Raw genomic sequence first — 24,230 nt, forward strand, 5'->3', positions numbered from 1 at the left:
ACACAAGAAGGGACTGTTTGGATGTCTCCTTTAGGTTAAAGTAAACCATACCAAGAATTACCAACACCCACTAAAACCTTTTCACAAACAAGTCATTACAATGTAAACATTCAAAGAATTCTTAGCAAACCAATGCCATTAAAGTACTTGAAATTAAGAACAAAATATTATTTTTCAGCTTCATTCAGCACAATCTATGTGAAAAGGTGTTGTATACATAAATGCCTTTTAGCAATTTTATTAATATTCAATAATTCAAGTGGTATACTTTATAAAACTTTTTGTGGAATTTAATTTAATTGTTTTCTTGAGGAATAAATTAGGACACCCCACTTTTATTTTCCCATTGAAACAGACAAAGTCAAACACCGCTGGATCTCATCGGGTTCACATGATGAAGACATCGTTATTCAGCATTTTGAAGGAAGTCCAGCGTGGTTAGACCTGAGACATTTACTTTATGTTTCAGAAACAATGTTTTGAGGTCTTCAGAAAGTTTGAAAATTAGTGATTTCCCTGTCTTGAAATGAGGAACATCCAGAACAGTTGCTGACATGTGTAGGTTTGGCCATCATGGAAGCCGACCGAAGGAGGCTAAAAGAAGCCTCCAAAAATCCTTAAATCAGGCAAAGACCAGGGATTCTGGAGTTCTGTTCTTGTAACAAATAAGTCTAACAGTGAATTATTTGGGCATGTTTGGTCTAAGCCAAGCATAGGATTTTAAGAAAATGACTGCATACCAGTTGCGAAGCATGGAGATGGAAGAATCTCATGAACCATCAAGTGGCAAGTACATAATATATATAAGTTGTGCACAACACAATTTTACACTCTCTGGATCATTTTTCTGTCCCTTTATTTTTTTTACTATTTTTTCCACATTAGATTCTCCTTCAGTCCCACAACAATTGGCAGAAATTTTCACAAAAAATGTCCTCTCACCTATATGTGCCCTGTATGCTGGTTTCTGCTTTGGGTTATGCTGATGTCAGTAATCTGTTATTTTACTACCAGTGAAACACATAAAAAGGACCGAACCAATAAATCTTTAAACTCAGCAAGGAAGTTCAGCTAAAGTATTCCAGTAAATTAAATACCAAAGTTATTTGTAATAGTAAAACTGTGCAAATTATAAAACATAAGTTAACGAGTAGATAAAAAGAGTCATTCTTTGCTTATGGTAAGAAACTAACCGTTGTAAGATTATTTAGACACAAGTAACAAAACCTTTAAAAAGAAGCGTTTTACATTTAGAAGTTTGTAAGATGTTTCATTACTAGGACCGTCTCAGGTACGAGTCTGTTTATCTAATTATTCAGTCATAGATCAAAAATGTGGTATATATACAGAGTTGACAAAAATGACAATTATTCAGCAAAATTGATGAACAAACAAAAACATGTTTAATTCTGATACAATCTAGAATACAACTCTACAGTTTTTTATTTTATTTTAAGTGAAGTTCCTTTCAAAATTATACATGCACATTTTAAATGCATCATTTGATGTACCTGTGAAGTACATCAAATATATACTACCAGGGAGAAACAAGTGAAAGAAAAGGATTTCTCTTCGACCAAAAGCCCCCCCATCCAAGATAAAACTATGCTAAAGAAAATAATACATTAATCTTCTTTGGATTTATGACAGAAAAAATAGCATGTCATTAAAAGATCAGAAAAATATTCCAGTTTGATGATGATCACATTAATGAAAACTACAGCCTTTCCCAGTATGTCGACTGACCTGAAGCAAGAGAACAAGTTTGAGGCGTCCAGAAAAAATGCGGCAGTGTTACAACAACAAAAACAACAGTACGGTAACCGAAAACAAGAGGAAACATTTTGTATGTGATGCTCAAATATTTCTCAATTCTGATAGATAGATAGATAGATAGATAGATAGATAGATAGATAGATAGATAGATAGATAGATAGATAGATAGATAGATAGATAGATAGATAGATAGATAGATAGATAGATAGATAGATAGGTATTGTTTTACATACAGACATGGAGTACAACATAATAATAAAAAAAGAGTAGCCTAAAAGAGACAGAATTAAGACGGAAGCCGGAGATCTGGCAGTGGCAGATGCTTCTAACTTGATTTGATGTGAATGTCTTTGGACATTTTCATTTCAATAAAGATAATTGTGAATGTATATGCCTATGTTGCTTTCACACTATGTAGTAGTGTGTATTGCAGAGTATTAAAGACCATATCTTAACCTCTGTTGAGTACCACAGTTACCATCTGGATAATTCAACCAACAATACTTGCATCCATCATTTAGATGTGAATTTCTATTGTTCTGTGAAAAAAAAAACTTGAACAGTATAAAACTGCACCTAATTTCCTAATCCTTTTTTCCACTTTTAATTTATTTCTCCATGTAAAAGTGACAACTGCACTGGGCTTAAAGTTCATGTACTTGTAATTTTTTTTATCGCCCTGCAAGGAGTCTCTTTTTGTGGGCTCTAGTGTCCCTTTTTTCAAAGTAGGCTGACAGGAAAGAGGGCAGGAGAGGGGGGAAGACATGCGGTAAATGTCGTCGGGTCCGGGAGTTGAACCCGCGACAGCCGCGTCGAGGCTACGTTTTGCCTGAATGTGGGTTGCGCTAACCCCTCCGCCACCACGGCACACCCATGTACTTGTAATTTTAATGTCATTAAAACCTTTCAGTTCTTGCAGTCAGTAAAAGCATATTGGCAACATTGGCACACTCATAGGAATTGCACAGCAGTATTTGCTATATGACAGATATAAGATTGATGTTGATCGTCTAGAGAGCTTTTATTCATTGTTTGGTAAAATCCAAAAACTTTGAAAAAGGTGAATTTTTCATGTGAAGCACAGAGCTGTTTGAAGTTCACCTTCCACTCCACTCCACGTGGCGATCTGGCCCTAAGGACAGATTCTGTTGGCAGTGAGAAGAAAACATCTGCTCCTGTTTAACCCACCCAATAAAAAAAACACACAGCACACAAGACAGCAAGGTCTATGTGTGAACGTGGGAGCATGTTTGTGTTTGGGGTGAGAGGGAGGAAGACAACAGCATTGTTAGTCAAGTTAGTCAAGTGCAGCTTATATATATATATGTACATACATACAGTATGTACAGTATGTCTGTATATGTATACATAATATTCTGTACATGCTGCATACATTCTTGTCATAACCCCAAATTCTTTCCACGTGCAACATAGAAAAACAACTCCCAATTTGAGTCTATTTTCACCCACCTGGTCTTTAAAGACCTTGGGACAGCGGCTCTTTCAGTTAATGATTGGCCACTGTGGGGAAAGTGTGCACTTACTGTTGTCTCTTATCACTGCCGACCACAAAGCCACTGGAGCAGTATCTCTGAGGCTGACATTAATGGAGAGGACAGTGCTTTGTTTGCAGAGACAGGTCAGTTTCTCTTTGTCTGCTGGGGGAAGAGAGAGTGTCCATGGAAAGGCGCTATTGACACCAATGGACCTTTAATTCAGTGCAGGTTGTGCAGCTAGCTCTAGCACGATTGCTTGACCCATTTGTTATCTCACAAAACAGACCATAAAAATAAAAGGAATCTTTTATGGAGATTTTTTTTATTATTTGCATTCTCATTACATTGATTTTTTTTCAGTTGTCTTGTGAAATGCCACGTTTTCCACCTCCATGGAAAACGTGCCTTGCAAAAATACTGTTTTCTTTCCTCGACCTTCACATTTTAGCACATTACAACCACAAATGTAACGGAATTAATTTCAGTATATATAATCCAGCTGTTTGGTGGAGACCTTGGTGGTTTGTTGAAGTAAATCCGTGAGTAAATAGCATCATGAAGACCAAGGAAAACAAAAGACAGGTCAGTGATAAAGTTTAGGAGATTTTTAACTGATATGCCTGACAGCATCAATAGGAGAAGCAGCCATGGAGACGGTGCAGATTAACATCTTAGGTAGGAGTATCTGTTGACAGGACAACTGTTAGTTATCCACTCCTTCGTGGAAGAGAGGCAAGAGGAAGTCTAGAGTGCTGAAGAAATCCCATTTGCAGTTTGGCACCACCATGTGCCAGGGACACATCAGTTACCTGGAAAAAGTTGCAAAACACCATGTATAATGGAAAACTAACATTGGAGTTCAACTTGGACGCACCATTGAAACATGGTGGAGGCGGAATTATGGTGTGGGGATGCTTTTCTTTATGAGAGAAAGGGCAGCTTGTCAAAGATAATGGATGGATCTAAAGACAGGAGAATACTGGAAGAAAACTTGCAAGAGAGCAGACTTGAGAGTGGCATGGATGTTCACCTTACACCATGGCAACGACATTACAGTTACAGCCAAAGCTACAATGGGGTGGTTTAGATCAAACCTCTTGGCAATTCCCCTAATGGAGACCAATAAAACACCCTGGAGTTTGTTCTGATTTGAAAACGTGCAAAGAGCATGAATACTTTGCACACCACTGTGTATATAAATGAGTGCAAATTGCATTACTGTCTTGTCTTTCCTTTTTTTTAAATTTCAACACCTCTGTAGTTCTCTCTTCTCTATGTCATAAGCCTCACACTGCCTTCCCAATGAGACCAGTCTTTTTTTAGGCACATGGGCAGTAAGGGGCGAATCCCACCAGCTGTACTCTGGTGAGAGCACACAGGTAGGTCTGTGGTCGATCAGGTAGCGGTTTAAGTAGCTTTCCTCCAGTCCTTTGGCCATCATGTTGTTCGCCTGGTCCTGAAGTATAAGCAGAGAACACTCCCGAGCAAGTCTGCGCATCTGAGAAACCACCCCGCCATAAAACTCTGATGTATAATAGTAGTCTCCCTCGTCCTCCTCTACGCAAGCGGATGACTCTTCTTGGTCTTCGTAAGGGAAATTGTTTCGTGGCATTTCAAAAAACTCTGGGTGTAGTGTAGCCACCAGATCCCCAAGGATTTCTTCCCCTACTGGGCCCACAAACTCCTGGTCAATGTCAGCGCAGAAGATGTAGTCGACCTCTTTGCCAATGGACCCCCAGATGGCTTCAGCGAACAGCACCATGCGACGGTAAGCCAACCTGTCCCAGCCAGGCAGCTCCGCAGCCGGAAGCATCTTCATCTGTCGTCCAGGGCCCAGCTCAACCGGAGGATCCAGAGTGCGGGGGTTGTCTGTAAGAATGTAATACGTGACCATCTGACCAGGGAGAAAGTGGTTTTCGGCTGAGTAGAGGAAATGACGGACAAACCGGGCGTAAGTTCCCACCACAAGGGCCAACAGGCCTATGCGAATTCCTCGTTCTGAGAGTTTTGCCCTGCGCCACACCGAATTGTGGCTGTCACCCCAAACCATAGGGGCTCCCCATGATGTCTCCTGTGGAGTTTTTGAGTCCACTGTCTTCATTGAAGACATGTCTTTCAGTATCATTCCATCCTTCATTCCCAACACCTGAGACAAGGGATGGGCTGACTCCAAACTGGCAGCAGCTCTACGTCCATTAAAGAAGTCTAGAGAGACAAAAAGTTGTCATTTAAGAACAAAAACCATACTGTACTGTACTTTGATATGGAAAGTAATCAACACTGAGACAGATAAGTTTAAAACTCTGCTAGAAATGTAGCAAAATACAGAAATTATCTTTATAAAAATGATCAGAAGCAACTGTTATAACTATTAGGCCCACAACTCATCTAAGGTCCAAGTAGGTCTGTTCAGCACATTTTTCGGTGTGCATGCATTGTCCTGATACAAAGTGAAAGAACATATTGCTCTGTATACTTACATATGATAAGAGACAGTAGAAAACAGCACAGAAGGAGCTGTATTCTGTTCATTCTGACTGGGCCTGCATGACGACAAACACACAGTGCACAGTGAAACAGCGGCAACTTGTCCTCATCCACTCTAGTGCAGTGATGGGTTTTTTTTTTCACCTTCTTTGAGATTTCTTCCATGTTAGCTGTTTTCATGCAACTTAAACATTTTAAAAATGAAGACAAAGATAACCTGGGCAAACATATAAAACCAGTTTTGATCTGCTCAAGCTTTTTACTTCCCTGTGAAGAAATGTTTTTCCACTCCTCTGTGCAGGATTACATTAATTCACTCAACCTGAGGAGTTTTAAACATGAACAGCCTGTTAAAGGTCAAGCTACAGCATCTGAATTTATTTCAATGTCAGACCACTCCTAAAAGTAAATTTATTTTGATCCATCCAGAGGTGGACTTGCTACCTTGGGGTGCTTGAGTTTAAGTCCTGACCTGACCTTCTCCTTCAACATTTATTTTAGATTTTTTTTTCTGATCTGTTCTTAAATTTCTTGAAATTGGGACATGATGTTTTCTTTTAGTTGTTTTTTTTTTTAGATAATCTAGTCAACTTCATGTTGTCAGGTAGGTTCTGGTTACAGGGTCGATATTTTCCAGGCACATAGTGTCATCTCATAGCATAATCAAGTAACTATATTACCTTCAGTTGCTATAAAAATCCTGAATTTATCAAACATAACTCAAAAGCAATTTGACTTTGCAATTTGACATCTTGAAATTAGCCCTCTATGGCTTTAAGAAGCTCCTGCTCTTTCTGATATTCCTTTTGCAACAAGTCATCACAACAATGCTCCTCCATTATGCTGCCTACAACCATTATTGTTACGAGAGTTGGACTGCAAAGTAGTTAGTATGATGAGCTCAGCAGATGTTCAGTTCCACCATGTTTGAGGATTTCTGCTGCTGCTGCTGCTAGTCTGTAGGAGTTGACGAGTTGCTCTGTGGTGACTGCACGGCGGAGCTTTGTGGAAATAGGCGATGCTTGGAGAGAGCAAACGTTTAGGCATCACAAATGGTTGCCACAGGAGATTAAAGGATTTCTCAAACATGCATGAAAGAATCAAAGCAACACTCCCAGGTATGTTTTTGGTGATGGAATAACATTAGAACATGATGTAAAGCTCAAGAAGTTGATTTTACATAATACCCCCATTTAAGTATTGTTTTTAATCCTATGTTGATCAGCTGTGGTTATGGGTTAATAGGTAACAACTTTCTTTTCCTCACAACCAGATAAGTTGCTTTTTTTCATGTAATTAAAAACCTTTTTGCTTTTTGTATTTCATCATGTGATTTTTGTTTGATATTCAGATTTGTTTCATGCTCTAAAATGTTTAAGTGTGGTCAAATAAAAGCATTAAAGAAAATAAATCTGTAAGGGGGCAACTACTTTACCACACTATTGTTTTTTGTTGCAGTTTGAAACCCAAAGTTTTCTGCTGTAATTGTCTGTTTTGACTTGGAGGGAGGAAAATAACAAGATAAAAATGACATTTAGATGAATAAAAGCATGTAATCTGCAAGACCTCATGTGATACTTTAGGCAAAAAATAGAAAACAAATGAGACAGTTAGATGTCAAACATCTTTGAAGGCATGCAAGTCCCGTGGGCTTTTTCCGTTTTACTTGACGAATTTCTGAAATGGATTTCAGCTACAACTTTCAGAACAAAAGCAACTTTAACTCACATGCGACACACATACGCAGCTGCCAATGATCAATAAATTAGGAGAACAAAAAAAATGACCAAAGAAAGAGACTGCGCGTTGCCCCTGGAGAGTCTACTAACCTGCAGGAGACTTGCAGAACAGGAAAAGTGCCATACTGCTATCGGTCGTTGGTTTAAACTCTCAAAACCTAATCTAATCTAACAGTGCAGGAAACTATTTCTGCCCATTGTGTGTATTTCTCTGGGTAGCTCAGCCAGCCTCTTCCTGAGCGTTTGCCATTAAAACCACGGTGTTTGGCCACTGGTTTTCCAAAGCTTCAGATTCTCTCTCCTCCTCATGGCTTTCAGATTATTTTCCTCTCCTCTTGCTGCTCATACTGAATCTTCTTTCCAGCAGCTCCCCCCCCTCTCACATTCCTCTTAACATTTTTTTTTTTGTTTTTTTTTTTTTTCTGCAGCTTTGACTCTAGGAGCAAAATCCAGACAGCCAGATGTGTGGGGAGGAGTTGAGGGAAACAAAACCAGGGAAGTGCAACTGCTGAAAATGTACACAAAATCAAGAAACAGCAGAGATAAACAATTTAGCTTCCTTCCCACACTGGGGTTAGAAGCTCAGAGTAGAGAATCACTAAATGTCTGGGTTTTACTTGCTTTATTTACAGTTGAACTTAGTACTGACGTTGGATTTGTTTTGTCCACGAGGTGGAGATATTTAGTTGGAAATAGACACACGACTGCATGGAAAACATGAGAGGACGTTTGAGCAAAATCAGACCAGCAGATGGCATAGTAAGTATGCTAAAACCGATTCACTGTGAAAATATGGAGCTTCGTCGCTTTACATATTCAGCCTTGTTTAGGCCTTACTTTTTGAAAGGCGTCAGGTTTTCTTGTTCTGGCTTGTTCTGCAGTCCCAGAACCAGAACCAAACATGGAGACGCAGCATTCAGCTTCTATGCACCACAAATCTGAAACTGAAGAAAACTGCAAAACAGCTGAAACATGAGTTCCTTTAAATCAAGACTAAAGCCCCCATCTGGTTAGAGTCGCTTTTGGACAGTAAATGAAACATTGACCAATGTTATAAGATGAGTATTGACAAAAAGCAATGTTTGTTACTATTTTCTGGATTGGTGACTGTGTGTTGTTTGGTCAGCAGAGGTGAGCCGTGTGGGAACAAGGCTGCCATTCAAACCCGACTCAGTCACAGCAGCTCTGTCGGGAAAAACGGGACAAAATTCAAGGAAGCTATTTTGAAAAATTTGTGAAAGGAGACGAAACACGATTGACTCAAAAATAACAAAAAGAAAATAAAAACAGGTAATTGCCAGACTACACAATCGCAAATAATCATAACATATCAATAGGAAGTCAGTACTATTTTAGAATAAACAGATAAACAACTATGGCATTACTTGAATTCATGGCAGAAAAAAGTAATTATGTTGAGCAAAATAAGTGTGTAGTTGGGGTGCTGTGGTGGCCCAGGGGCAAAACAGGGCCCATATATTTAGGCCATAATCCTTGTGGCGGTGGTCGCTGGTTCAATTCCCGGCCAGGCGACATTTGCCGCATGTCTTCCCCCTCTTTCCTGTCTAACTACTTTCAAATAAAGGCCACTAGAGCCAACAAAACCTTTACAAAAAGTAAGTGTGCAGTTGAAATTTTTATAGCTGAAAGAGAGAAATTATTGGAAGGGTTTTTGAAAATATAGCAAAAACTCTTATTTTCTGTATTTATTGACATTTTCACTCACAAACCACACAAGGTTTTTACTGTGGTCACAGGTAATAATGTCCCTAAAAAAATAAAAAAAAAACCGCTCCGCATCCCGACAAAATCACCTCAGACTCAAGTTATCACTTTGCAGTTTATTCGATAAATTTCAGATTATTATTTTTTTTTATACATCCATACAGAAATGGCAACGTAACGTTAACTTGTGTAAACGACGTTTGACTGAAAAACCTGTCAACAGAAGTGTTTAAGAAAGCAGCACGGGCTGCTCTGAAGGAAAGGTGAGTTGGAGCACGAAAAGCTTTTAACCAAACGGGTCACTTTGCTGAGGCGGCGACCCGAGGCAGAGAGCAGAGACTCCCCGTGACGGCTTCCAGAGGGATTCATGTCACAAACACTAAATGCTAAATCCAGCAAAACTGATCAACATTAAACGGAGATTAAATGTGCCCAGTAATCATAGCAGAAATTAAGGCGTTCAACAGGAATGTGCTTTGATGCTGCAGGATTCAGCCCCTATTCTACAGAGGTTTGGGCCAGGTGAAGTTTTTTCTTCTTTTTTCTTTTCCCCACTGGTACATACGCTGGAAAACAATTTTTTTTTCTTCCTTTTGCGAAGCTTTTCGACAACAACATTTTTGGCAGTGTTTGTAGTTATACATATTTATAACCATACAGACTTTGCAGCCACAAACTGTGTGACCGGAAACCACAAAGAAATACATTTTTAAAAGGTTCTGATGTCTTATTAAACTCATTTCACAGGCTTAAATCATCTATAGAAAAATAATTTCTTTAATGCAGCATTGCACTCAAAAAAAATAAAAAATAAACTGCTGGGGTATTTGCTTAGCTTTTTGTGATTTTTAAATTCCTTTTTTATTTTTTTACATTTGTTTATCCTTATTGATTTGCAAGTTAAAACATTTGTATTTGCTTACTTAGATAGCAAATCATTTTTCTGAATAACATTTATTTCTCATAATACTTGTAAGTATATAGAAAATAAAGCTATTATTGTGTTGCTTGTTGACACCCTGAGAACAGATCGAAAGCCAACATTTTCAAAATAATTTAAAGAGAGTATCAATTTAGCATTTTGCAATTTGTTTCTGGAATTTTTCAGATTTATCTAACTTCCTTTCAGCTTTATAGAATAAACTTTTACTCAGAGGTAAAGAAAAAAAGTTATTACAGTAGCTCAGAGCATCAGGAATAACTACATATAGATGGGATTTGCTTAAAAGGGCTTTCAAACCATATTACAATCATTGTTTCCAGATGACAATATAGAAATAGATACTACTGCAAAACGTATATTCTAACGGTGGCATGCTTAAGCAGGCAGTAAAGAGAAGAGAGCCAAGGCCACCGAAACTTCCTACATCCCTTTGTTTTCTGGTTAAATGCATTTAGATGCTCCACATGAGGATATACTTTACAGCACGCAGGCTCCAAACAAGTCCATGTTGGAAATAAAGAGTTTACTGCTCTAAAGGACTGGATGAAAGAACGGATCTACAGACAGTTATGGATTAGAAGTAGATAATCAGAAATGCAGCATTTTGGGTATTTCTCATCTCAAGGTTCCCTTTAGAGGTTTTGACATCCGGCTGCCTTCTTTCATCTCTTTGTCTTGTTCCTCCGCTCTCTCCTCTCCTCTCCTCTCCTCTCCTCTCCTCTCCTCTCCTCTCCTCTCCTCTCCTCTCCTCTCCTCTCCTCTCCTCTCCTCTCCTCTCCTCTCCTCTCCTCTCCTCTCCTCTCCTCTTCTCTTCTCTCCTCTCCCCCTGCGTCTTGCGCCTCCCTTGCTTCTACTCGTCATCCAGCATTTCAAACAGGGCCTGCAGCAGCCGGTCGTTTCTGTGCTTGTACGGCTTGATGTTGTAGAAGCCGTCGCTGTAGTCACTGTAGAGGCTGTCCCCCGGCCCGCTAAACTTGTTGATCAAGTCCAGAGCCTGGTACAGCTTATGAGCTGGGAGTTTCGTAGGAAGAGGGAGAAAACCCCGACTTTGCTGCTTCCTCCGGGCAGAGAGGGGCCTCGCTGTGGCCCCGGGACGCTGCGACGAGGTGGCCTGTTGTTTGAAAGCCATCTGAAGGAGACGTAGCAGGGCCAGGGAAGGGCGGCGTGGGGAACCGCTTGAGGGGCTTTTGGGCTCCTTCTCTGAGACTGAAGGAGAGGCTTCTGCAGCCCCGGTCTTCTGAGGGGGGCGGGGCTGCGTGGGTTCCTGTGTCACCAACAAGACACAAAGAAGACACGGCATTTGGTCATGTCGCAGATTGTAAGAAGAAAAAAAAACAAAAAACAGAGATAATCCTCAGAATGTGCGTGCGGGTTGCATTGTGTTTCATTTGGCTTTAGCAGAACTGATGTGATAGCGTGTAAGACAAAAATTGATCTCATCTTTATGGATTGGACGGAGAAGCCGAGAAATGAGTCTTAATATCTGAGACGGCACCAGGACCAGCTTTGAGCCTGCGGCCGAGTTTTGCATCTTATCTTTCTCAGATCCAGCCTTGAAAATACCGTTGCTGCCATTTGCCAGGCTACACATACCAAAAACCTCTCTGTATAAATATATATATAGACATTACTTATATAAATGTGATTTTACAAATATCTCTACACATTTCTGCCATTGTTGTCTCAGTTGGGTATTTCTGTGTAAAATTTTGAAGCTATTTTAATACAATTTGAAAAAAGGCTGTAACATGGAAAAAAGTGAAGAAAGTGAAGGAGGTGAATATTTTTCCAGAAGCTCTTTAAAAGCTAATAGGCTGAAGAAAACCTATAAGAGTAGCAATTCTAAGAGTACAGCATGAGCTACAATTCAGCAGTTTAGTTAAGGTACTTTTATGTGTTAAAATGGTGCACTCATTATTCTGACCTAAATCTAAGGAGGGATCTTGGAAATGAATGTTTGACAGGCAGCTGCTCTCCAGCAAGTCTAACTGTGGCTGAATTTGCAAAGAAGATTGGGGGGGGGGGGGGGGGGGGGGGGGGGGGGGGATCTTCTCTGCACGTCCAAAGGCGGCAAAGACGTATTACTGAAGACCTAAAGCTGTAATTGCAGCAAAATGTAGTTCCACTCAAATCCCAATGAAAACGCCTTAAAGTTTTTGGCTGTTCGACGACATCAGAAAAAGTTCGAGGCTCACCTCCATCATGTCATCCATGTGCTCCACCCCACGCCGGTCATTCTGAACGGCATTATAAGGAATGTAGACTCGAGGTTTCTTCATGTGTTCCGGCTTTTCCGATGTTCCGTGGAGTATCAGCTTCCAGTTCAAGATCCGCCCCTTGTTCTCCATTCGCCCCGACTGCGTAAAAGAATACGAGGGCTTAAAAGGCAATAGGAGATACTCAATACATCTACAAAACAAGCAATATGATGTACTGATTTGTAAACTAAAAAAAAACCCTCACAGTATCTGTGATCTTCAATGTCCAAGTACCAGCAGGGTCTTCTCCCCAGGTGTGCACCGACATAAAGTCCCAGTTTTTGAAGCCGTTGGATGACGTGTCTCTTTCTCTCTCAGCCAGAAGCACGGTGGTTGTACCTGAGGCAACACCCAAAGGAGCGAACTGTTTACAACTACATCTGGGTTTATTGTTTGCCACACATCCTTGTGTTCATGTGTGCACATCTCTGACCTGCGGGGGAGGTAAGGGTGATGTGCAGGTCTCCTCTCCGGGTGTATTCAATGCTGGCCTCCACCTGCACGTGCTCCAGGGAGCGGATGGCGTTCTCCTGGCCCTCGCAGGCTTTGGTTGGAATCTCTATGGTGATCTCTCCAGCCGCCTTCAGCTCCCTGCGGAACGCATAGAATTAGCTGCGGCTGCGACGTCAACAAACCCAAGGACGTCACATGGCCCCTGGCTCAGGACATTTCTATTATTAAAGAAGGACAATTATTAAAAGCATGCATTATTATGTTTAAATTTGGAGGAGTAACAATCATCTTTTAACCGGCTTGTTTAGTACGGTAATCTTGTATATATATATATTTTTATTTGTATCGCCCACAAAGGAAATTCTCCTATTTTTCACCTAGATATTAAATTATAATAAATTTCTTTCAATTGGTGACTGTATCACATTTAAAGTGATACACTAGAAAGTTTCTTTTTGCTATCTCACAACTTTATCCAACATTTTCACAGACCTACTCATCATTCTCTTGATCTCGCAAAGCTCCACACTAGTCAGGCTACACACGCTGGTCAAGACTTGACACCTGGTCAGTGTAAGTCCTAGTTGCACTCGTTACATGCCGCCATGTTACGTGTTTAGCGGCAGTCCCAAGTGCACACAATATGCGTCTGCAGATTTCGCAGCATTTGGTCATTCATTTGCAAAATGCAACTAATCCCAATCCCTCCCAGACATGAATGAAAGGATTTATGCGTTTGAGCTGGCATGAAGCCAGAGGGGCCGTCCAGACTGCTAAGCAGAGCAGAGGAAATGGAGAGGCAAATCTTTCAGATTAAACAGGGGCAACACAAGGTAATCAGAACATGCGTGTTGGGGATACTGAGACTGCTAATCCAGCATAAAGTGAAGAATCAACTTGAACTCTTTTTTTTTTTTACTCTAGCGCTCTCCTATGCTGGATTATGCAGCAAAATGTATTATCTCTGCCTCAAAATGTTCCCTGTACCTTGGCTGAAAAGCGTCGTCTCTGACGATGCACTGCTTCTTCTCCGGCATGTGTTTCCACACGGCTGGGTCTGCGAGGTCCACCAGTGCTTTGGCGTTGAGAAGCCCGAATCCGAAGCGGCTGTTCACCATCAGCCCCGCTCCGTTCCTCTTCCAGCCCGGGTTATTGGCCAGCGGGTCGAACTCTGAGGTCCACACCACAATGTGCTGCAGGTCCCTCCACGTGAGATCCGGACTGAGGCAACACAAAACAAGCAGACCAGTGAGCATGTATTAAAACGCGCAAAACAAAGCTTTGATTTGCTAAGTGACTTGCAGAGTCTCATACTTTTGCTCCAGTGCGAGGGCAAAAATCCCAGCAGCCAGTGGGGCGGAAGCCGAGGTTCCAGTGTGAGTCTGAGTGCAGTCGTCGTGAAGATCGGAGCTGGTCTGAAGGCAAAAGCAACAACAAAGAAGGCTCGATGAAGAAAGTCCTGAGGTAGATGAGCTCTGTCTCCCTCTCTGTACTTACAATCCTCTGGTCGGTGTAGTCTCCGCTGCTGTACGCCGTAGCCAGAGTGGAGGAGCACTTCTCGGCGTACCACGGGGACAGGCCCTGCTGGGAGGCGCTGCTGATTGAGATGGTGTAGATGCTGTCTGTGTAGCCGTCGCAGTCACAGTTATCGCCCTGGCGACCTCCATTACCCGATGCCCAGACGAAGATGGAGCCTTTTCCATTGCGACCCTACACAAGACGAAACAGAGAGCAAAAGGAGGATACTGGGTTGTCTGAATCAGATAATCTCCTGCTGGTTAGAATCTAAAGCTGATCCTAAACTATGTTTAAAATGAATTAAAACAGTTATTTTATATGAAAGATAAAAAAAAAGGGACAGCTTAGAATGTAGTTTGATGTTTCTAAGAAAGAGTTCAATTAGCATCAGTGCAACGTTTACAACGTTTTTGTCATTAAAATCTTCACACTTAGCAGTTCACTGCATGGTTTTATATTGATCCTGATCCATTTGACTCTCACCGCTGCTGCATATAATTGCTCATGTTAGCAGACCCCAGCAGCTAAATATACCGTAGTTTGCAGAAGTATTCACCCTCCCTGAATTTGTAACCGTTTTGACATATTACATCAACAAATGTCAGAGTGATTTAGGGAATTATTTGCACAAAGTTACACCGAATTCTGAAGCAAAGATTTAAAAAAAAAAAAATAAAATAAATATGTGTAACATGCATTTGTATTCATTACCCCTGAGTCAATTCTAGACCAAAACTTTGGTGCAGTTACAGCTAAAAGTATTGACGTAGCGATGTCAAAAAATGTCAGAAGGTTTGAGGGTGCATGTATAATTTTCTAGTACAAAATGGTGTCTGTGTTATGTTTTCTATACCTGCTGAATACCGTATTCAAATGCTTTCTGGGCCAGGCGGCCAGGACCCTCCACGGTCTTGCCGTCGTCGTTGGGCCCCCAGCTGGCGCTGTAGATGTCCACATGGTTGGGGTTGAACCCAATGGAGCTCGCCTCGATGGCATCCGTCACAATCCCATCCAGCATGCGAATTCCTGAGGGTTAAAAAAAAACCCAAACAGAAACATTAAAGTTCAACACACTTTTTTGGCTACATTATCTGAGGTTCTCCAGAGAAGTAAGATTTCGACATGAAAGCAGCCATGTGGTGTGAAGGAAAAGGTTCGGATAATCGGGGTCAAGTGGAGAGTTCAGAGGAAGTCAAAGGTGAGACAAAATCTAAAATACTCGCGTTACATCTTTAATTTCAAAACCAAACACTGCCGCTTATAAAAACAAACAAGCAACAGATAAGACAAAACACACACAGCGTTAAGAGGTGGTGAAGCTGAAGCTCACATTTAGCTCAAATCAAAAGCTCTCACCTCCAACCTTGGAGTTGTACGCCACTCCGACGCCACATTTGTTGTTGTCAGCCTGCATTGCAATCTCCCCTGTACACCTGGTGCCATGCCTAAAAGGAAAAGAGTAAACCACAAATATCTTAATTTCCTCTAAGAAAGGTTTGGTTTTTTACCAAATAAACAAATAGCTAAAATAAGTAGCGTGTCAGTTCCGTAAGTAGTTCCGTAAATAGTCTCTTTATGGAAGATTTACCCAAATAAATAAATAAATCATAACAAATTTTACTTGTATAGCACATTTCAGCAACATGACAGTTCACAGTGCTTCGCATCGTAAAACCACAAACATCCAAAATTTAAATAAATGAATAAATGAGTGAAGCAATGAAGACATAAACACATACAATTGAATTGTTTAACCCGTCTTAACTCAGTCTGAGACTAAAAAGTTGAGATTGGTTAAGAGTATAACCTAGACTTACTTGTTTTCATTGGTGGAGTCGTATCTGGGGAAAGGATCTGGATCGTTGTCGTTGAAATCGTAGCTGGCTGCCGGATCCTTTAAAAAAAATAAAAGGGAGCAGGGTGAATTTTTTTATACAAAGAAGAATCTGATGCAGAACATAATAATTCTGTAATTGTTTTTGACAGACAACTTTGTCATGAATTGACAGGCTGCCTGGTCTTCCTCAACCTGCGTTTATTTCCTGTTTGTCAGTCTCATAAAACAATGAAATAAAGAGTTTCACTGTCATCCTGTTGCCTCTGGTTCACAGTAACAGTTTCCATATCCAATGAAATCAGATGTCTGTGATTGTCATTTTAATGATTATAAATTATGCAAATGAATGCTGAAAATTTGCCCTGATTATTATGAATAAACATTCTGCCTGATTGATCTCTGGATTAATAAGCCTGAGCCTAATCGCATTAGGAGCTGTTGTCATACATCATTCCTCATCTTCGCTCTCTGCTCTCCTTTCCTTTTCTTTGCTGTGTGCATGGCTCCTGTAAGCGCTGCTTTCATACCATATCACACTGTTGATTGGAATTTTTTTTGTGAAATAAATAAATAAATAAAAGAGTCAGAGAGGCCTTGCAGATGCAAGAAAAAAAACAAACAAAGACATGCGTTTTAAAACTCAGCAGTTACAAATTCAAAAAGCCTGGAGGCCCCTGAGCTGACAGGCGTCAGCAGAGGCTCATCACAGCCTCTGCGAAATGCCTCGCGAGGTGTCGCCGGCGCGCGTCGCCACGGCAACGGCAGGCCCAGACGACGGAGGCTGTCTCCATGGAAACGGTGTCTTACGTAGTTGGCATAGATGTCTGTGTGGTTCCACTCCAGTCCGTCGTCGAGGACGGTGATGACCACTCCCTTCCCCGTGATGCCCTTCTGCCAGACGGGGATCACGTGCAGGTCCAGCTTCGGCAGCGAGGACGACGACCGCGTGTCTTGCTGGATGTGGAGGACAGAAAAAGAAAAACTTTAATTAATAATTATTATTTAAAAAACAAAACCCTTCTTATCTCTTTCTGACCGCTTCACCTGAACAAGGCTTTTCAGGAATTATCATAATGAACTTCTCCTCCCTCCGCCCCGCTGAGTCTGCTGACCTTTACAGACATTCATCACTGGGCTGTCAGCCTTTTTTCTTTGCAGGAGTTTGAATCCACTCCTGCTGCTGCACAACCACTCACAGGGAGAGTGTGACTGGAAGGTCAAAAATAATTGAGCCTTTTGTGTCTTTCAATGCAACATCTTGACGCTCAAGACTCACACTGGTGCACATGGACACGGGGGGCTGGAGGGAGCTCAGCTCACATTTAGTGATTCCATGTACATAATCAGAGGGAGACGAGGATGACTGAACGATAGCCTTCCCCTTTTCCCGTTTTGAGAAGTTTTGTGGTTCAGAGCTGGAAGAAGCTCAGACTAAAAACAGAGCTCTGCACATTGTGCGTTACGCTGCAGAGCTCCTCGCCAGATATGAGTCATCCCTGCGATGCATTGGCCTCCGCTTTGATTCCCTGCCTCCCCCTCTCCCCCCTCCTCTCACCTATCGCAGCTCTTTCACTCAGGACAAGAATCCGTTCCAGCTGTGGACGATTTGCTTTACAACAGACGGTATGACGTGAACAACAAATGCCCAAAGAGATGCACTATTAGCACAGACCGACAACCTCGCAGAACATGCATGTGAGAGGAATTTCAGGCCACATGTATGAGTCACCCCCTAATTAGGCTCATGCAGTCACCCACTCACAATAGATAAAGACACTTCATCTCTCGCTCCCTGCTGCAGCGCTCCACCTCTGATCGCATCACAGAGCTCCACCCTAACTCCAGTATCAGCATCCATCGGGTCCGCCAGCATCGCTGTCACTGTGGTCTTTTATGACCTCTCAGTCTTTGTGTTATCTAATCATTTTCCTTCGTTATCCTTCCTTTGCCGGCTCTGTGGGGAAACGCCTTATGCCACAATGTTAAAAACAGAGGGATGCCTCCGCTCGGTTGTTCAATCTGCTGCCGGGTTGTTGTTTTTTTTTTGTTGCATCCAGTTGTAACCCGGTCCTCCCGGTGACACAGACACAGCTTGATGTGGAAACACAAAAAGCGCCGCTTTGAGGCCGATCCCATTAGTGTCATCATCCCTCATCGGCAAAGCTGATTCATCTCAATTTGCTTTCTTGGTCGCCGCAAGCATGACTCATGTTCTGTTAGTACAGCTGCAAAAAAAAGTCGAGGCCCAGAGAACGGATCTGTCATTCAGACGTCCACACATCTAACAATAATTTTTTTTTAAAGTCAGATTTGTGGAAAGAATTTGATGACGTTTAAGCCCCAAAAATGGCTAAAATAAGGATTTGCTCTCTTCGGGTAACTGGTCGGTCTCACTTGTTTGACCCGTTAATCCAGGTCATGTGAGGTGATCCGGTCAATAACAGAGCACATCTGTTCCCTGTAGCTTAACAGCTGACGGTGAACATGCTCCTCCTCTGCCTCTGTTTGCCACTTTATTCCAGAAAAGTAGCTCAGAGGATATAATATTCATTAAATCGCAGTAGAAAATTAATAACTTGATGTTTTCGTTTTTTGGAAAATGCAAGGCATTTTACTGCTTTAAAATGATCTGTTTTCAATATTTTTTGTCATCAGATCGACTTGGCACAATAACAATCTTATACTGGACGATAAACTGTCCCAGCAATCACTGTGGTAAATAATAATATTGCTGTTTTGAGATGATTTTCAAGTGATATATCGATAATGGCATAATAATGCCCTCTTACAGACCAATAAACTTTCATTTTGTAAAGAAGACTCAACACTGGAACAGGAAGATGTCTTCAGTATCCAAAATAAAACGTAGTAACCAAAAACAATAAATGAAATGAGAAAAAAAAAAAACAACGAAACCATAAATAAAACGGATTTGGATGTAGCTGCAATAAAAATTGTCCTTCAAAAAAATATGAACCATCAGGATGGAAATTATCAAGCTCATTTTAATTGATCTTGCAATTAATTGATTAATGGTTTATTGTGATTAACCAAGGTTTAGATCAGTCCTTGAGTTGTTGAAAGTCACTCACTTTTCATGCAACTTTGAAATGCATCCCTGCTCTAACACACTCCAGTCAAATGGATGAAAAACCTCCTTAGTAAGTGATCAAGTTTAGCGGATGCCTTGCATCGAGTCGTGTGTTATTCAGGTACATTAGACTGCGGCTGAACACCATTGGTTAGGAACAGAATACGTTCATCTGTTGGAATGGCCCAGTCAAAGTCCAGACCTACGTCCAATCGAGAGTAAGACCTGAAAGTTGAAGTTCACAGGCACTTCATCCAGCCACACTAAGTTTCCAGAGGCGAACACAAACGCATGCTACACTTGTCAAATGTTTGTATTTAAATGTTTTAAAAAATCAAGTGTGAACTTTGCAACTAAAACTATAAAGCTGGGATTTTACCTATTAGAACAACGTCAAATAGTGCAGCACAGAAGGAAAAGGATGATTTTCAAGACAAATGACTGACAATAATGTGCTGGATGTTTTTGCATTTAAGCCTAATTTTATTGTTTACCCCTAATGAAATACAATAGAAAACAACTAGCTGTCCTAAAAGAAGTCATAAAAGCTCATGGGCAAAAAGAAAACTTTTTGCAAGGTGGGAATATATGAGAGAGGCTTTGATTGCAATCTTTCCTCTAACTACATGCCCTGTGACAGTCAAAACGTCCCGTTTAAATAAGGATTTAATGCATTGTGTTCTGGCTTACCCTATCCGACTGGATTACGGCCTCCCCAAACCCTCTCATCTCCACAAGGGACCGGGTGACCAATTAAGCAAATAGCTCTCTTGGCTGGCGCTGCCTGCTTTTTTTTGCCCCTCCATATTGCAATCTGATGTCGGTGTGTGTACATATGCAGCATATTCACTGTTTATTCTCTCCATCGCAACACTTGGATTAATTAATTCACACAAACCAGCTGATGCTTTACGTGTGAAAAATGCAGAGGTGTTCCCATTAATCCAGGGGTGTCCAAACTTTTTGCAAAGAGGGCCAGATTTGATAAAGTCAAGATGCCCGGGGGCCAATAGTTTGTTCGGACATTTTTTAACTACAAACGTTTCATGCAAATACACACTGTTATAAAACAATTTTCATTGTCACAATTATCTCAATTTTTCAAATGACAAAATAACCAAATATAAGCCACTCAGGCAAATGAGAACAACTCTAAAAACCCAAATTCTGCCTTTCATTTATATCTGGAGAGTCAGATAACATTGAACAAACTGTATGAAATACCTTAAATTTACATGAGTTTAAAAATATCTTTGCCTCAAGAACATTTTAAACAGGAGTTATAAGTAATGCAAAGTTGTCTGTTATTATTAAATCTTAAAACAAGTGAATTTTGCTCGTCATTTACTACATCTACAGGTTCATAACCAAATCTTACTCAAGAGTTTAATAAAAATAAGTGCCATAAATCCAGGTGCATAAATGTTCTTTTGGCTCTTCACTGCTGATAGTGACAGACGTTGCCGTTCAAAACATTCAGTTTCATGTCCTCAACTCTCCGTGCCACACTGTTACTGCCAGGCAAACATTTTTCTCAAATTCTTGCTTCTTCTCAGGGCAAAATGTTCTCCACCATTTTCATAACACAGTCTTTGATAAATGTATCTTCAGTAAAAGGTTTGCCATGTTTAGCTATTAACATTAACTTCGTAGCTTGCTTTGGTGGTATTTTCTTTTGACTCACAGGTCCGCGTGAAGAATCGCTGTTGTGATGCCAGTGCAGCTTGGAGCTGCGTCACTTTTTCAGCACGGTCACTTCCTGTTAGCTTGTTGTATGTGTTAGCATGTTTAGTCTGGTAGTGTCTCTTTACGTTGAAATCCTTAAACAAGGCAACCGTCTCATTACAAATTAGACAAACACAATTGGCTTGATTTTCAGAAAAGAAGTGTTATAATTCCCATCTCTCTTGAAAGCGGCGGCCTTCACTGTAAACTTGTTTTCTTTGCAGTGGCCATGGCAGAAATGAGCGGAGAAGGGTTGATAGTATTAAAGTGGTGCTGCCACCATTTGGTGAAAGGAGGAATTACAGTTTCAAGTTTTATGATTTATTTATTCTGTTTCACAGTGCAGGCGGGCCATAAATAATACATTATAAGACCGAAGCTGCGGGCCGTATGAAATCTGACCGCGGGCCGTGATTGGCCCTCGGGCCGGACTTTGGACATGCCTGCATTAATCTCTACTTAAAAGGCTACGGGATGGGCGTGCTGTGGTGGCGTAGGGGATAGCGCGACCCACGTTTGGAGTCCCTGAGTCCTCAACGAGGGTTCGATTCCCGGATTTCCCTCTCCTTACCCTTTCCTGTCAGCCTACTTTCATATAAGGGACACTAGAGCTCACAAAAAGACCCCCTGGAGGGGTAAAAAAGGGGTCTCTGAGGAGAGCAGACAATCTGCAGGCGAACAGACCCAAAGTACACATCATATAGCCAGGAAGTAAATGACCACTCAAAACACTTTTCCGCTCAAACCACAATCACAAATGTGCAACATCCTCTGACATAAAACATGTTCTACAACTCACCAGGTACCACTGCTGGTTCCACATGGGGTCGTCAAAAAGTTTGTCCACTGAGCAGTCCCTGCATTCCCTCAGGGCCGCCCGCTTGCTCCTTCGCTTCTCGTACTGCTGCTCTGCCCACAACACCTGCGCCGACAAATGAAGAGGCTTGATTTTGCCGGTCTCTGAAGACGAGAGAGCTCCAGCGCGTTTACGGGTACAGAACGACCCCGAGACTTAAAAACCCACCCGGTCATCCTCCGAGAGCTGCCTGGTGATGTGCTCCGCGCCGCGTCTCATTCTGCGAGGGTGGCTGCCATGTTTGAACAGGAAGAGGTTTTCCAGGGCCCCGATCTGCAGAGAGCGTCAGATGGTGGACAGATGAGCACACTGCTCAACTGGAGGTAACATAAAATCAACCATTTGGTAATGCACTTTTATTTCTTAGCTCTTTATTTCAACTGATTATATTATATATAGTAATACGTGGTTGTAGATCAGTTTGTAACAGGATAAGCAGTGGTTACTTTACAGGCTTTCATTTATTTTATTTTTTTCAAATGAAGATAAAAAATAACCCACACAGATCAGACCAGCATCTTCAGGGACTTTAAAGCTTGCATCGGCCAAACTGTTGACACATAAAGGCTCAGACCAGTTTTAATCTTTACACATATCGCTGGAAATATAAAGTCCTTGGAAAATAAACTGTCCGCAGATAACTTGAAAGACTGCTGAAGGACGCCGATTGATGCCCAGAGCAACAGGCTCCAAAGAGTTCAGACCTTCCCCTACATCTTTCTTCTTTTCTGCTAAACTAAAATTTCTCTGCTAAAGAAACCAATTCCAAAGCATGATGCTGCCACTACCATGTCTGAAAGCTGTGGCAAACTGGGAATGTATAGTCGCAAATCAAAATCACCGAGGGAATGTCAGCAGGTTTAGCACGGTTTTGTCATGTTTAGAATAAGTGGAGTGATGGACAAGATTAAAAAAAAAAAAAATCCGGGCCCAATTTTTTATTATTATTATTATTTTCCTCAGTGAAATGAGACGATTCATTAACTCCCCCTTTTTTCATTAAATTAAATCAAATTATTATTATTATTATTATTATTGTTATTATTATTAATTAAAGCTGGTGCTTCAGGGCGTTGGTGAGGGTGTCGCCTACCTGTCGGACCAGCTGGTAGTCCAGCTCCTTGGCGATGGCCTCGGCTTCGGACAGCCCGCCGGGGATCTCCACAGCCCACTCGTTCAGGTACTGCCTGTCCGCGTAAGACAGCGCCTGGGAGCGGGACAGCGCGGAGCAGAGGACGGCGAAAACACAGCACATCACCGCTGGACGGCATCTCACTTCCATGTCAGAGGGAAATCAACAAGATGAGAAAAAAAAAAAAATATATATATATATATAGATAATCTCCACACAAAAAAACGGGGGGGGAAAGCCCTGCGAGATGTAAATGTTGCGCAGTTCTAATAATGACATAAATGGATGAATCAGTCGTTAAATTCAGGGTGTTCCTGATGGAACCAGCTCCCTGAGATGGAAGAAACCAGCTTGTCGTGGGAGAGGAAATGCTGCTGAAAGGTAGGGCTCGGTGTCAGTGCGCGTCTGTGGTCGTGATGTTGGTAGGAGGGGGGAGCTTACACGTCACATTACTGGTACTCTGACGTCAGTCCGGCGTCCACCTCTGTTTAGATTGGGTGCTAGTTCCTGAAGGAGAACGTCTAAGCGGGAGGACTAAAAATATCACACGAGTGTTTATCTCGGGGGATAAAAAAAAACAACCAAACAAACAATACAGCCACATCCAACAAAGATCCCATCTGATTACATATTTTTGTATATGTTCTTTATCGTCATCATGAAGGCGGATGCGCTGCAGCATCTGCCTCACGTGCATTGTCGTCTGCGCGTAGCCGTCATGATTATAATCAAGAGTCGTTCACGCGTGTCTGAGCTTTTTTTTTTTTTTTTTTTTTTTTCCACCCCAGTCCGCACTGAACAAGCAGATTGTGCTTCAAGAAACTGAGAGGCAGATTCTGCCGTCTGTCTGTCCTCAGGCTGCGGTCGCGTCGGGAAAAGCTTCAGCACCCCGGACAGCTCCTCCCTCCCGCCATGAAACCCAGCCGAGCATTGAAAGCGGGGCTCCCAGGGGCCCAATTTCGAAATAAAACAGCAGATATGCGAACTGTGGAGCATGCATACCGTGCGTTACATTAATCCACTCTTTAGTTTGTAGATTTCTGCACATGAATCAAATTACTTAATGAAATAGAGACTGATAATAACAAGTACTATTCCAGAACTTAAGACGTTTTCACGCTTTATGTAACAGTAAGCCTCCATAGATTCAATTGTGATTTCATTTTGTTTTTTTATGGTGGTGCAACACACACC

At 41.5% G+C, this 24,230-nt stretch overlaps 2 protein-coding genes across 4 annotated transcripts; both read right to left on the reverse strand.

Moving 5' to 3' along the window:
* Positions 1-3,862: 3,862 nt before the first annotated feature.
* LOC114135177 (globoside alpha-1,3-N-acetylgalactosaminyltransferase 1-like) lies at positions 3,863-7,841 on the reverse strand. 2 transcript variants are annotated; one of them, XM_028002191.1, is made up of 3 exons: positions 7,589-7,841; positions 5,753-5,815; positions 3,863-5,477 (listed from the first exon to the last, which is right to left on the reverse strand). In XM_028002191.1, the coding sequence occupies exons 1-3, from the start codon at positions 7,620-7,622 to the stop codon at positions 4,519-4,521; spliced, it is 1,056 nt and encodes a 351-aa protein (XP_027857992.1). In that variant the 5' UTR covers positions 7,623-7,841; the 3' UTR covers positions 3,863-4,518. The 2 variants fall into 2 exon arrangements, with proteins under 2 accessions (XP_027857992.1, XP_027857990.1); XM_028002189.1 differs by lacking the exon at positions 7,589-7,841 and having other exon boundaries at positions 5,753-6,239.
* Positions 7,842-10,939: 3,098 nt separating this feature from the next.
* Positions 10,940-23,451, reverse strand: pcsk1 (proprotein convertase subtilisin/kexin type 1). 2 transcript variants are annotated; one of them, XM_028002185.1, is made up of 14 exons: positions 22,998-23,451; positions 22,073-22,177; positions 21,848-21,970; positions 17,040-17,186; positions 16,213-16,289; positions 15,752-15,840; positions 15,249-15,421; positions 14,375-14,587; positions 14,192-14,292; positions 13,865-14,098; positions 12,858-13,015; positions 12,630-12,763; positions 12,362-12,523; positions 10,940-11,439 (listed from the first exon to the last, which is right to left on the reverse strand). In XM_028002185.1, the coding sequence occupies exons 1-14, from the start codon at positions 23,184-23,186 to the stop codon at positions 11,017-11,019; spliced, it is 2,328 nt and encodes a 775-aa protein (XP_027857986.1). In that variant the 5' UTR covers positions 23,187-23,451; the 3' UTR covers positions 10,940-11,016. The 2 variants fall into 2 exon arrangements, with proteins under 2 accessions (XP_027857986.1, XP_027857987.1); XM_028002186.1 differs by having other exon boundaries at positions 10,941-11,430; positions 22,998-23,450.
* Positions 23,452-24,230: the final 779 nt, after the last annotated feature.

Source organism: Xiphophorus couchianus, chromosome 20, assembly GCF_001444195.1.
Source record: "Xiphophorus couchianus chromosome 20, X_couchianus-1.0, whole genome shotgun sequence".
NCBI classification, from domain to species: Eukaryota; Metazoa; Chordata; class Actinopteri; order Cyprinodontiformes; family Poeciliidae; genus Xiphophorus; species Xiphophorus couchianus.

What these genes read in the sequence shown, in the direction of transcription:
- LOC114135177 (XM_028002189.1), bottom strand. Translation starts at nt 5,939, where the DNA reads ATGAAAACAGCTAACATGGAAGAAATCTCAAAGAAGGTGAAAAAAAAA. An exon ending in TCTACTGTCTCTTATCATAT is followed by an intron (nt 5,478 to 5,752) that starts GTAAGTATACAG and finishes TTGTCTCTCTAG; the next exon opens with ACTTCTTTAATGGACGTAGA.
- pcsk1 (XM_028002185.1), bottom strand. Translation starts at nt 23,186, where the DNA reads ATGGAAGTGAGATGCCGTCCAGCGGTGATGTGCTGTGTTTTCGCCGTC. An exon ending in ACTACACCGACCAGAGGATT is followed by an intron (nt 14,293 to 14,374) that starts GTAAGTACAGAG and finishes TTTTGCCTTCAG; the next exon opens with ACCAGCTCCGATCTTCACGA. An exon ending in GCCCTCGCACTGGAGCAAAA is followed by an intron (nt 14,099 to 14,191) that starts GTATGAGACTCT and finishes GTGTTGCCTCAG; the next exon opens with TCCGGATCTCACGTGGAGGG.